Source organism: Saccostrea echinata, unplaced genomic scaffold (genome assembly GCF_033153115.1).
Source record: "Saccostrea echinata isolate AGI-Se365-2 ecotype Australia unplaced genomic scaffold, CSIRO_AGI_Sech_v1 ptg000001l, whole genome shotgun sequence".
Classification (NCBI taxonomy): domain Eukaryota; kingdom Metazoa; phylum Mollusca; class Bivalvia; order Ostreida; family Ostreidae; genus Saccostrea; species Saccostrea echinata.
In genome coordinates, this window is record NW_026889750.1 from 38,249,106 (window position 1) to 38,260,000 (window position 10,895).

The 10,895-nt window shown below is 31.3% G+C and overlaps 1 protein-coding gene across 1 annotated transcript in view; it reads left to right on the plus strand.

The window, feature by feature from the left end:
• LOC133197327 (uncharacterized) overlaps positions 1-10,811 on the plus strand; it is a 47,507-nt gene extending 36,696 nt beyond the window's left edge. Inside the window, exons 27-41 of the mRNA XM_061333303.1 lie at positions 509-760; positions 1,068-1,196; positions 1,444-1,569; positions 2,009-2,143; positions 3,127-3,246; positions 3,584-3,832; positions 5,589-5,822; positions 7,762-7,884; positions 8,115-8,375; positions 8,467-8,490; positions 8,821-8,927; positions 9,085-9,149; positions 9,247-9,431; positions 10,110-10,227; positions 10,805-10,811. Of these exons, the coding sequence (XP_061189287.1) occupies positions 509-760; positions 1,068-1,196; positions 1,444-1,569; positions 2,009-2,143; positions 3,127-3,246; positions 3,584-3,832; positions 5,589-5,822; positions 7,762-7,884; positions 8,115-8,375; positions 8,467-8,490; positions 8,821-8,927; positions 9,085-9,149; positions 9,247-9,431; positions 10,110-10,227; positions 10,805-10,811 (2,135 nt within the window). The remainder of the gene's footprint in view (positions 1-508; positions 761-1,067; positions 1,197-1,443; positions 1,570-2,008; positions 2,144-3,126; positions 3,247-3,583; positions 3,833-5,588; positions 5,823-7,761; positions 7,885-8,114; positions 8,376-8,466; positions 8,491-8,820; positions 8,928-9,084; positions 9,150-9,246; positions 9,432-10,109; positions 10,228-10,804) is intronic.
• Positions 10,812-10,895: the final 84 nt, after the last annotated feature.

Below are 10,895 nucleotides of genomic sequence, written 5' to 3' on the forward strand. Positions count from 1 at the left end.
TCAAGGTCGACATTAATTCAATTTAACTATCGCAAATAAGCATTGTCTTTTGCTTGTGAAAATTACTAATTTCTTCATTTAAGTCATGATCTGGTATAATATATAATTATTATGATAAATGAATATGTGACTTTATTTCTTCTCACATAATACATTGTATCATTAACTTACAATTATACTACTAATCACAAACTCCTTACAAAAATGTTTACAGTATAACTTAACATTTTAATTAAATCTTTATTATTTCAAAGAATATGTTTTGCATTATGATATTAATTTCGGAACCTTAAATTTCCATTTCGTATCAAGATAGTGTGTTTTCTGTTTTTGTTTATCTCTTAAATAACGCTTTTAGGCAAAGAAAACGTTGATCGATCTACACACACACACACACACACACACACACACAGAGAGAGAGAGAGAGAGAGAGAGAGAGAGAGAGAGGTGTCTTACACTTGTCTAACACTTACAAAATTTTTGATTTTAAACACTTCTATGTTTATAGGATGTGAGCAACCAAACTACGGTGAAAACTGTTCACAAATGTGTACATGTGGTCCAGGTGTAGACAGGTGTGATCCAGTTCGTGGATGTGTTTGTAGTTCGGGATGGACAGGGAAGAACTGCAGTAAAGACATTGATGAATGCCACCAAAATCCAACCATATGCGGAATCAATAAATTATGCAAAAACACAGAAGGTTCATTCGAATGCCTTTGTGAACATGGGTTACAAGCCTTTGGAGATAACTGTAGAGGTTTGTTCTGCTCAATCGCTTCCTTTAAATAAATTTCGTTGCAAAATAAAGTTTGAGAAACTGAAATCGAAATCACTTTTGCATGTAATAGTTTTTTTCTGTGGTACTATTGAAGATCTTATTAAAGCACTATTTATGTAGATAATACATTATTCTGCCATCACTAGTAGTGTTAATTTTTGGATTTCTAAGATAATACAGTTGTATAATTTGGTCAACAGAATGATATATTTTTAGATAAATTATATTCATGTAGATAAAAGCTTAAGAATGGAGTTTATACAAGTGGTTAATTTCTTCTTTTAAGACATTGATGAGTGTCAGGATGCATCACTGAATGACTGTCCACAGGACACAACAGATTGTTCTAACACCTTTGGTAATTTCACATGCGAATGTAAGAAGGGGTTTCAGAAGAAAAACAATGTTTGTGAAGGTATTTATTTTCTTTTCAGTTTTTTTTACACATATGATTATGGATTCAGATGTAAAATGTTCTGTCTCTTTGAGTTCTATAGAGATAATTCAGTTTTATAGCTTCAAAGAATACGTTTCAACAAAGAAAATGTTGAATATCTCTCGGGATATCAAGACAAATGTTAACTGGGAAACTCTACAGAAAGGGATGAATGAAATAGCATCATTTAAGATTTCTTTTACAATGTTTTACGTTCTCTTAACAGATATTGACGAGTGCTCGACATCTCTTCACGGATGCTCCCAACTCTGTGTAAACGTAAATGGTGACTACAACTGTGCTTGTTTCTATGGATTTACTTTAATGGAAGATCGCAAGACCTGTGAAAGAGGTATTTTCCTTCTTGTTTTCATGAATCAAAGGAATGAGAACTTAAGTTTTAAAATATACATGTTTGTTGCTTTTATTTTCAAGAATTTATCATAAAAACTAATGTTAATAGACATTTATTTAAAAAAAACTATTTCTTATAAGACAATCGTCTTTTCTTTTCAATCAAAAAAAAAAAAAAAAAAAAACTTGACTTGCGTACATGTACATGTAACTTTTCTTGGCCAATACCCATTCTCTTAAAAAGAACTGGTATTGTTTATAGAATGAAAATAGTTAATGTAAAGGTTAGATGATTAAGTTTTAAGTCCGTTATTTGGAAGATTAAGTATTTTCATTGGTTACATAAAAGTAAATACACTTTTTGAAGTAAGAAAACCCATAAATATGATTTCCCTATTTAAAAGCCAGAATATTCTTTTATTCTTTTTACATTAAAGAAAAGGACTCTTGTTCCTCCTTCCCGGGATTAAATTGCACCTATGGTTGTAAACGAGATGGAATTGATAAAAATAAAGGAATTTGTTTTTGTGAAAGTGGATACGAACTTGACAAAGACAACAGAACATGCAAAGGTAACACTTATACTTCCACATATATATCATTCAAAAAGCGCGACTCCAAAGTTAATGAAGTTTCAGAAATAATGAATTGTTACTATAAACAATTTTTTAAAAAGTGCTTACAATTTACAGAAGTACAACTTATGACATTTTATCATAATTATATAAATTAATGTATAGTACACGCATGTGATAAGTCAATGAAGGTTTGAAAAAAAAAAACACACATTAGTCCATTTAGGGGAGATATGTTGTGTCATTATGTTGTTATCATTACTCGAAAACAGATATAAAAGGACAACAGGTCAGAATTCAATGCATGCAACATTTGATGAATTTTTGAAACTTTCGGTATCCGATAATGCGTTATTGTTTAAATGATTAAATAACTACTTACTTATTGCAATATGATAGCTATTCAGTTTAGTAAAATAAATGCAGCATGCAACTGTTGAAATTATGAAATGATGAGGAAATTTGATGTTCTTTCTGATTGGTATAGACGATCTTTTCTAATTAGAGTTCACATCAATATTAACTTGAATGGTTTATTCGGGATTTCCATCTACTTACCCAAATGAGCTGGCGTTTTCTGGACCAACGAAATTGCACGTTATAAGCATGTATTGTTTATGAACATGTAGAATGACATTAGACAGGTTCTTCTCATATTATTAGTTTGTCAATAAATTTGTGATGATGTAATATAACACATTGTGTATTAAGTGTTTATACTTGTTGAAAAAAAAATAATACTGTTCAAATTGCATGAAAAATTCCTGATTATTTAATGTAGTAATTATTGCATTTTGATTTCGGTCTAGTAGTATGGACCTGGTCAGATATTTGTTGGTTTTGTATATCATTAATTAACCAAATGAATGAAAACTCTTTCAAGACGCCTCGGATAAGGATTTATTTTGAGGGGAATGTTAGAGTCTGAAATATGTTTTTTTAAAACATATATATTGTAAATTCACTTTCATTGTATTTAGACATTGACGAATGTAAAGAGGTTTCTATCTGCGACCACAATTGTACCAATAAAGAGGGCTCATTTAACTGCAGCTGTGCAATTGGTTACAGACTTGAAAATGATGGCAGATCCTGTAAAGGTAGGTCACGAAAGATAATTTCAGTTTGTGCAAATACATGCATTATTGATGTTTCTTTTTATTTATTGTCCTACCCAATCTGTGACATTGGGTTCATAATACATGTACACGATTTACTAGTACAATGTATAATTATACGTTACCTTCAAAATTAAAAGTACCAAACCCCATTGAAATTTGATCATGTCTGTTTATCAAGTTAAAATTTTAAATGCCATATCAGATTTATTAGGTACATGGGTCTATACATTACCTGACGAACAAATGTTAATTAGATACATTTTGAAAAAGAGGAGAACAGTAGCACTATATAATAAATAAACTGAACATTTTGTAGCATGTGATCAGTATCACTACGGTGAGAACTGCGAGAGACTTTGCCGATGTGGAAGAGGTGCCAATGTATGTGACAACATACAAGGTTGTGTCTGTAAGCCGGGATGGATTGGGGACAACTGTGATGTAGATATCAACGAATGTAAGAACAGTCCTTGTACCGGAGAACATGAGAAATGTCTAAATGCCCCTGGATCCTACCGATGTGATTGTATTGTTGGGTTCAAAAATTATACGGGGGGTTGTGAAGGTAGGTGCACATTGTACATTTTTAAGTTTATGTGAATTAACATATGAATATCTATTCATTGAACTGAGTATTTAATTTGGAGGATGACATATTCTTTTAAATTATTTTTAAATTATCATGTATTATAGTGTCTAAAACCTTTGCTTTATTTGTTTCAGATAGAATCACTCAACGTTTTCTTCTTTTTATGCCCCCGGATCGAAAGATCCCGAGGGTATATTGTTTTTGTCCTGTCTGTCTGTTTGTCTGTTTGTCCGTTTGTCTGTTTGTCTGTTTGTCTGTCTGTCTGTTGTCAACTTTAACCTTGCCCATAACTTTTGATTGGTTGGAGCTACGACTTTCATATTTCACATGTGTATTCCTTGTGACAAGACCTTTCTTTGGGTACCATCATATTTGACCTTTTGACCTTGACCTTGGAGTTTGACCTACTTTTGCAAAATTTTATGAGACTTTAACCTTGGCCATAACTTCTGAACCGTTGGTGCTTGGGGTTTCAAACTTCACATGTGTATTGTTTGTGACAAGGCCTTCCTTTGGATACCAACAATTTTGAACTTTTGACCTTGGAGTTTGACCTACTTTTGAAAAACTTTAACCTTGGCCATAACTTTTGAACAGTTGGTGCTTAGGGTTTCAAACTTCACATGTGTATTCCTTGTGACAAGACCTTCCTCTGGATATCAACCACTTTGACCCTTTGACCTTGACCTAGGAGTTTGACCTACTTTTGAAAAACTTTAACCTTGGCCATAACTTTTGAATGGTTGGAGCTAGGGCTTTCATACTTCACATATGTAATCCTTGCGACAAGACCTTCCTTTGGATATCAACCACCACTTTGACCTTTTGACCTTGACCTAGAAGTTTGACCTACTTCTGAAAAACTTTAACCTTGGCCATAACTTTTGAATGGTTGATGCTAGGGCTTTCATACTTCACATATGTAATCCTTGTGACAAGACCTTCCTTTGGGTACCAACCACTTTGACCTTTTGACCTTGACCTAGGAGTTTGACCTACTTTTGAAAAACTTTAACCTTGGCCATAACTTTTGAATGGTTGGAGCTAGGGCTTTCATACTTCACATATGTAATCCTTGCGACAAGACCTTCCTTGGGATATCAACCACCACTTTGACCTTTTGACCTTGACCTAGAAGTTTGACCTACTTTTGAAAAACTTTAACCTTGGCCATAACTTTTGAATGGTTGATGCTAGGGCTTTCATACTTCACATATGTAATCCTTGTGACAAGACCTTCCTTTGGGTACCAACCACTTTGACCCTTTGACCTTGACCTAGGAGTTTGACCTACTTTTGAAAAACTTTAACCTTGGCCATAACTTTTAAATGGTTGGTGCTAGGGCTTTCATACTTCACATATGTAATCCTTGTGACAAGACCTTCCTTTGGATACCAACAACTTTGACCTTGACCTTGACGTTTGACTTTTATTTAAAATACTTTAACCTTTGCCATAACTTCTGAATAGTTGTATCTAGGTCTTTTAAATTTCACAGGTGTATTCCTCGAGACAAGACCTTTCTTTGGGTATCAACATTTCTTATCTTTTGGCCTGGGTTTTGAATTGCATTTGAAGAAACTTTAACCTTCGCCATAAGCTGCCATACGGGGGCATCAGTGTTTCACAAACACATCTTGTTTTTTTTAACTCTCTATATGTTCTCCCAATATATAATTGAAAAGCATAACATGGGGAATTGATATAAGCCTAGTACTGAATTTTCTGCAGACATAGACGAATGTCAGGAACCTACCTTGTGTCACCAGAAGTGTGAAAATACAGTGGGAAGTTACAGATGTAGCTGTAAAAATGGTTATGAACTGATAAACGAAAAAGATTGCCAGGACATAAACGAATGCAAATCAGCTGATTGTCACCACTGTTCCAATTTTCCTGGAGGCTTTGAATGTTCCTGTAATGAAGGATACCGACTGAACGCAACAACCAAAAATGAGTGCTATAGTTAGTATCGATTTTATAACTTTATAACATATTTAAAATTTTGCAGTTTCATATATATATATATATATATATATATATATATATATATATATATATATATATATATATATATATATATATATATATATATATATATATACTTTAAGAAAAATCCAATTTTTGGTACAGTAAAATCATTTTAACTGTAAGCGCTATCTGCCTTTTAATGGCTCTTCAGACATTTACAAAAATCAATTGTAAAATTGTAACTGTCTGAAGAGCCATTAAAAGGCAGAAATTGCTTACAGTTAAAATGATTATTCGAGTCTTGTGATTCTTGTGTATATATATAAAGCACTAAAAATGACCAACGACATGAACAATAGAAATTGTCAAATTTTCAGGATGCCCTGTCCCTTCCGAAGGACAAAGAAAAAAGTTAATAAGTGATAAGAACAAGGAAACAGAAAAACAAAAAAAAAATCAACTAGCTCTAGTACTTAACTGCTAAACTACTAAACACTATATATTTATAATGTTTCATGTTTTATTTGGAGTTTATAACCAAAAAATATAGTGTTTGGTAGTTTAGTAGTAGTGCTAGTTGATTTTTTGTTATTCCAAACTCTCGGATTAACTTAAATTTGATCACATGATTAAGTATATAAAAGCATATAGACTTCTGTTACTAGGTAAAGATTCTGAAACGCATATCGACTTTTGTTTCTACATATGAAATTAATCTTTTATAAATAAGAATATATTGTCATTATAATAGCTAATATGACTTGATCTTTTTTGGAAAAAAAATACATCGACTCCAACATGATGTCCTGTAATCACTTATTAGGCGAAATACTGCCTTGAATATGAATATTCCTGATAATAAGAGATATATTAGATATATTTTTAATTAAGAATTGATACAAAATATTCGTAATAGAATAAATCTGGTCTTTTTAATTGGTAAATTCCCCCTATTACTCTATCAGTATGAAGGTAACACAGTGGCATTAAACAGTTAACTTTATTTTGATTTCTAGTTTTTATGTGTTTAACTTGTGGTTTGTGTTTATTAATTAAATTTTGTTTTGTCAATCTCTGTAAAGAATAATATAAAAATGTAGCCCTTTCATTCGGAGATCAATCCATAGATATATCGACTTCATAGAAAAGCATATCGACATGGGTCGATATGTTTTCTGTGAAGTTGATATACATCTATCTATGGATCGACCTCATGAAGGCTCTCTCTCTCTCTCTCTATATATATATATTGTATTTTATCCATTTGAATTTTTTTTTAAATTTTCACTCTGAAAAATATTAGGGTTATGAGAAGAATCTCGATTTTCAGTTCCTTCACTGAGAGTATTATAAAAAAAATCCTCGTTGTTACAAGATAGCTAGAGTGAATAAATCAACCTGACAGGGATACTAAAATCGCTGCAGTTTCTCCAAATTGTAGTCAGTACCTTACATATTGACTATTTTCATTCTCACAATCCCTTAGTTATAATGTTTCGCAAGTGCTCAACTCACAGCCTACGACACTGCAGTTAGAAATGACAGAGACAAAAGGAAAATCAAATAAAATGTAATAAACAAAAAAAAAAAATCAATAATTTTAGGCTTGAAAGGAAGTTCATTCACGAGAGAAGATCTTTATATATATATATATATATATATATATATATATATATATATATATATATATATATAAAGCGATTCTGAATTGATAAGATTTTTTGTACCTTTATCTTCTTCGTAGTTATAAAAATATTTTGCTTGCAGTACTTAATTTGCTTAAAACATTATGAAGTAAATGTACCCGTTCATGTTTTGGAGAAATTTATCAGTAGATTATGAGGATAGAATACTCAAGCAGTGCAAAATGAGATCTAGACATGCCGTTTATTCTATTCAAATCTACAATTATATGGTTTAATTTATTTTTCAGATATTGATGAATGTATCGAAGAAATTCACAACTGTTCCAGAAACGCCCTTTGCACTGATAAAAAGGGAAGTTTTAATTGTAACTGTGTAAGGGGATTCGAAGGCAATGGATTTGACTGTACAGGTATTTAACATAAAATATTAGAAAGTGATTATTAATTTATCCTAGAATTAGTTTAAGTGTGTTCAGATATTACTAAAATCTTTCTTCTGACATTAAATATAAAGGTATTTATAAGAAACAATTAATAAATGAAAGATCCAGTCTTTGATTAATTTATTTAAATAATAATTCTGTCTTGTTAAAAATTGTATTTGTATTGTATACTAAACGCTGACACAAATTTTCTCAAGCCTGTCAAAATTTTACCTTTGGGGATCAATGTTCCGACCAATGCAAATGTGTTCCTAGCAAAACGGAAGAATGCGATGCTGTCGATGGCACTTGTCGATGTATCACAGTCTGGACTGGGCCTGATTGCTCAGAGGACGTGGATGAATGCAAGGAAGGAATTCAGAATTGCAGTACAGTTTTATATCAAACCTGTGTTAATACTCCAGGTTCTTCTCATTGTGAATGTCTTTTCGGAGGACAAAATCTCTCTGATTGTATTCGTAAGTGTCCTGCCATATTTAAAATTTGCGTTTTACTGTACATTATAATTGTAAGCTTGAAATCAGAGATAGCTCATCTATTGTTTTGTAGAGCCAAAAGCTTCCCACCAACCCGGTAAGAATTATACTTACACTATCTATATCCGAGCAACGTTTGCATTTTGAATTGGTTATTGCCTTTTTCTTCTTGTTCTGGCCCTTGGGCGATAGCCAGTGCATTTAAATAATGTTTAAAGTCTTTCTTTCTTGAATTAAATAAACTTGTTCTTAGTTTTTTATAAAGACAAAGATTGTGACTATTTGACAGTTTCTCATCTAAAGTAAAAACCCTTTAAAAGTCATAATTTAAGTTATTTTGAAGGATAGATAATAAGTGTCTGGTTACATCTACATATTTGCTGCTATTATTCTCCTGATACAATCTGTATCATTCATATGTTTTTAGATAAAACAGACGTAAAAGTGAAAGTTGAAATCAAATTTGACATCAACAATAGTAGGGAAGACTTCCTGAAAAATAGCCGGAAGTGGCTTACTGAAATCCAAACATCAGTAATACTAATATATTATTCAACAAAATATCAGTAACGTAACATAAGCATAAACATTTTGTGTTATTTATATATGATAAAAACCTTAAAGGTTAATTAATGTGAAATTATATTTCTTAAATTAATCAATATCTGATTTGCTGTTTGTACTCAAATAGCTAGAAAAATTCTACAAGAAAGAAAACATTCGTGGATTTACTGCAGTAGCTGTCCTGTCTATCCGGTAGTAGGACTATTCAATATGTCTTTGATCTTAAACTTTTATTATTTTATTTATTCAATCTACGTGTTTCTCATTCATAATGACCATAAAATTGTAGCTTTGGGAGTATCATTGTTGATTATGAGCTAATTGGTACAAAAACTGAGGAAAATCAGTTAGAAAACGACGTTGCTAACAGCATGACAAGAATGATAAAAGGTAAACGAAAGCCCCAAATCTTGGGACAAGAACCAGACATAATGGAAATAACTATAAAGCAAGAAAATGGAACTTCGAAGGCCAGTAAGTCTGAGTATTGTTATTTCACAAAACTAATACATGTGATGAAATTTCATGACAAGCCTTTCTTTTTAAGAAAATCTTCAACCATTGTATTTCCTTTGTTGTTGAGTATTTTCTAGATTGATTTTCAAAATTTCAATTTAAAGTATTAAGACGTTGAGGGAAGAATCATGACCTAGTCTTTGAATTATTTTTTATATATAGTATGTGTATAGATATTCGAATAATTTTCGTTTTGATAAATAAATCAATTACATTCTAGCTGTATCAACTTCAATGGCGACATCACCTTGCATTTTATTGAACATTCTTAATGCTTGTAAATCTGGACAGAGGTGTGACGATTTATCTGGTGAAGCAACTTGTGTGTAAGTAGAAAATATTCATGAGTTTTTAATTAAAAATATTTTGATTTGTTTTACATCAACAGTGTTATTGAAATTTCGTAACGTTATTTATTACATGAACAACGATTATATATGTGGATAATTTATTTTTGTCTTTTTAGGAAAGAAAAGTCTGATTTATCAGGTAAACGTTACTTTTTTTGTAGATAAAAAATTATGTACGTAAAAATTACTTTTTTAAGGATAAACTCGAGTATATAGTATTTTAATCTTTGATAATTTGCGAAATGTTGATAAGAAGTACTTAGATCTGCGTCAATATCTTCTTCAGATTTTTCGACATACATTGTCCTCCTCGGAGTAAGCATCCCTTTGCTCATTACGGTCATCGTTCTTATATTTATCTGTGTGCGTTATCAAAAGAGGACCGAGAAGAAGAAAATACAACGGTATGTGTTCAGTCATCAACAATATTTAACTCAAAGTGTTGTTTCATTTATGACATTGTTGTAATGTTCGATTTCTTTTCATTCTTCTACAGGTATAAATTGTACGATTTTTGCGTTTTATTGTTATGATAAGAATCCGTAGGAAGCTCCGGCCATTTATTGATTGATAACACTTATCGGAAGTTGTCCGTGTTTAACGTCTGTACCAAAAATTTGTTAAGCTCAGCTGTAAGAACTAGTCTTTATATTTTACATTTTTACATATTTTTAATGTTACCACATGTGTAGATAGTATAATAAAATTTATATATATTCTATGGAGCATGCGGAACTTATCCTAATTTAAAGCCAAACCTAAACAAAAGTATTCCAACCGGTTTATTCCCCGAGCGTCCACTCGCTAAAACAACTATTTAATTATCACACTCAATTAAGAGGCCCTTTAAGGGGTCCAGGTAAAGTTTACCTGTGTTTCCTTGATTTAACAAAGTAGTCTAAATTAAATAATTTAATATTCACTGATAAAATTTTGTACTAAAGCACAGATTTATTGATTAAATATTTGCTATCATTGAAGGTTCTGACTAAATATTTTTCATTTAATAAATATTTTTTTTTTAAAATTCGAAAAAGAAACATTACTGCACAAGACATGTAAATAAAAAGAT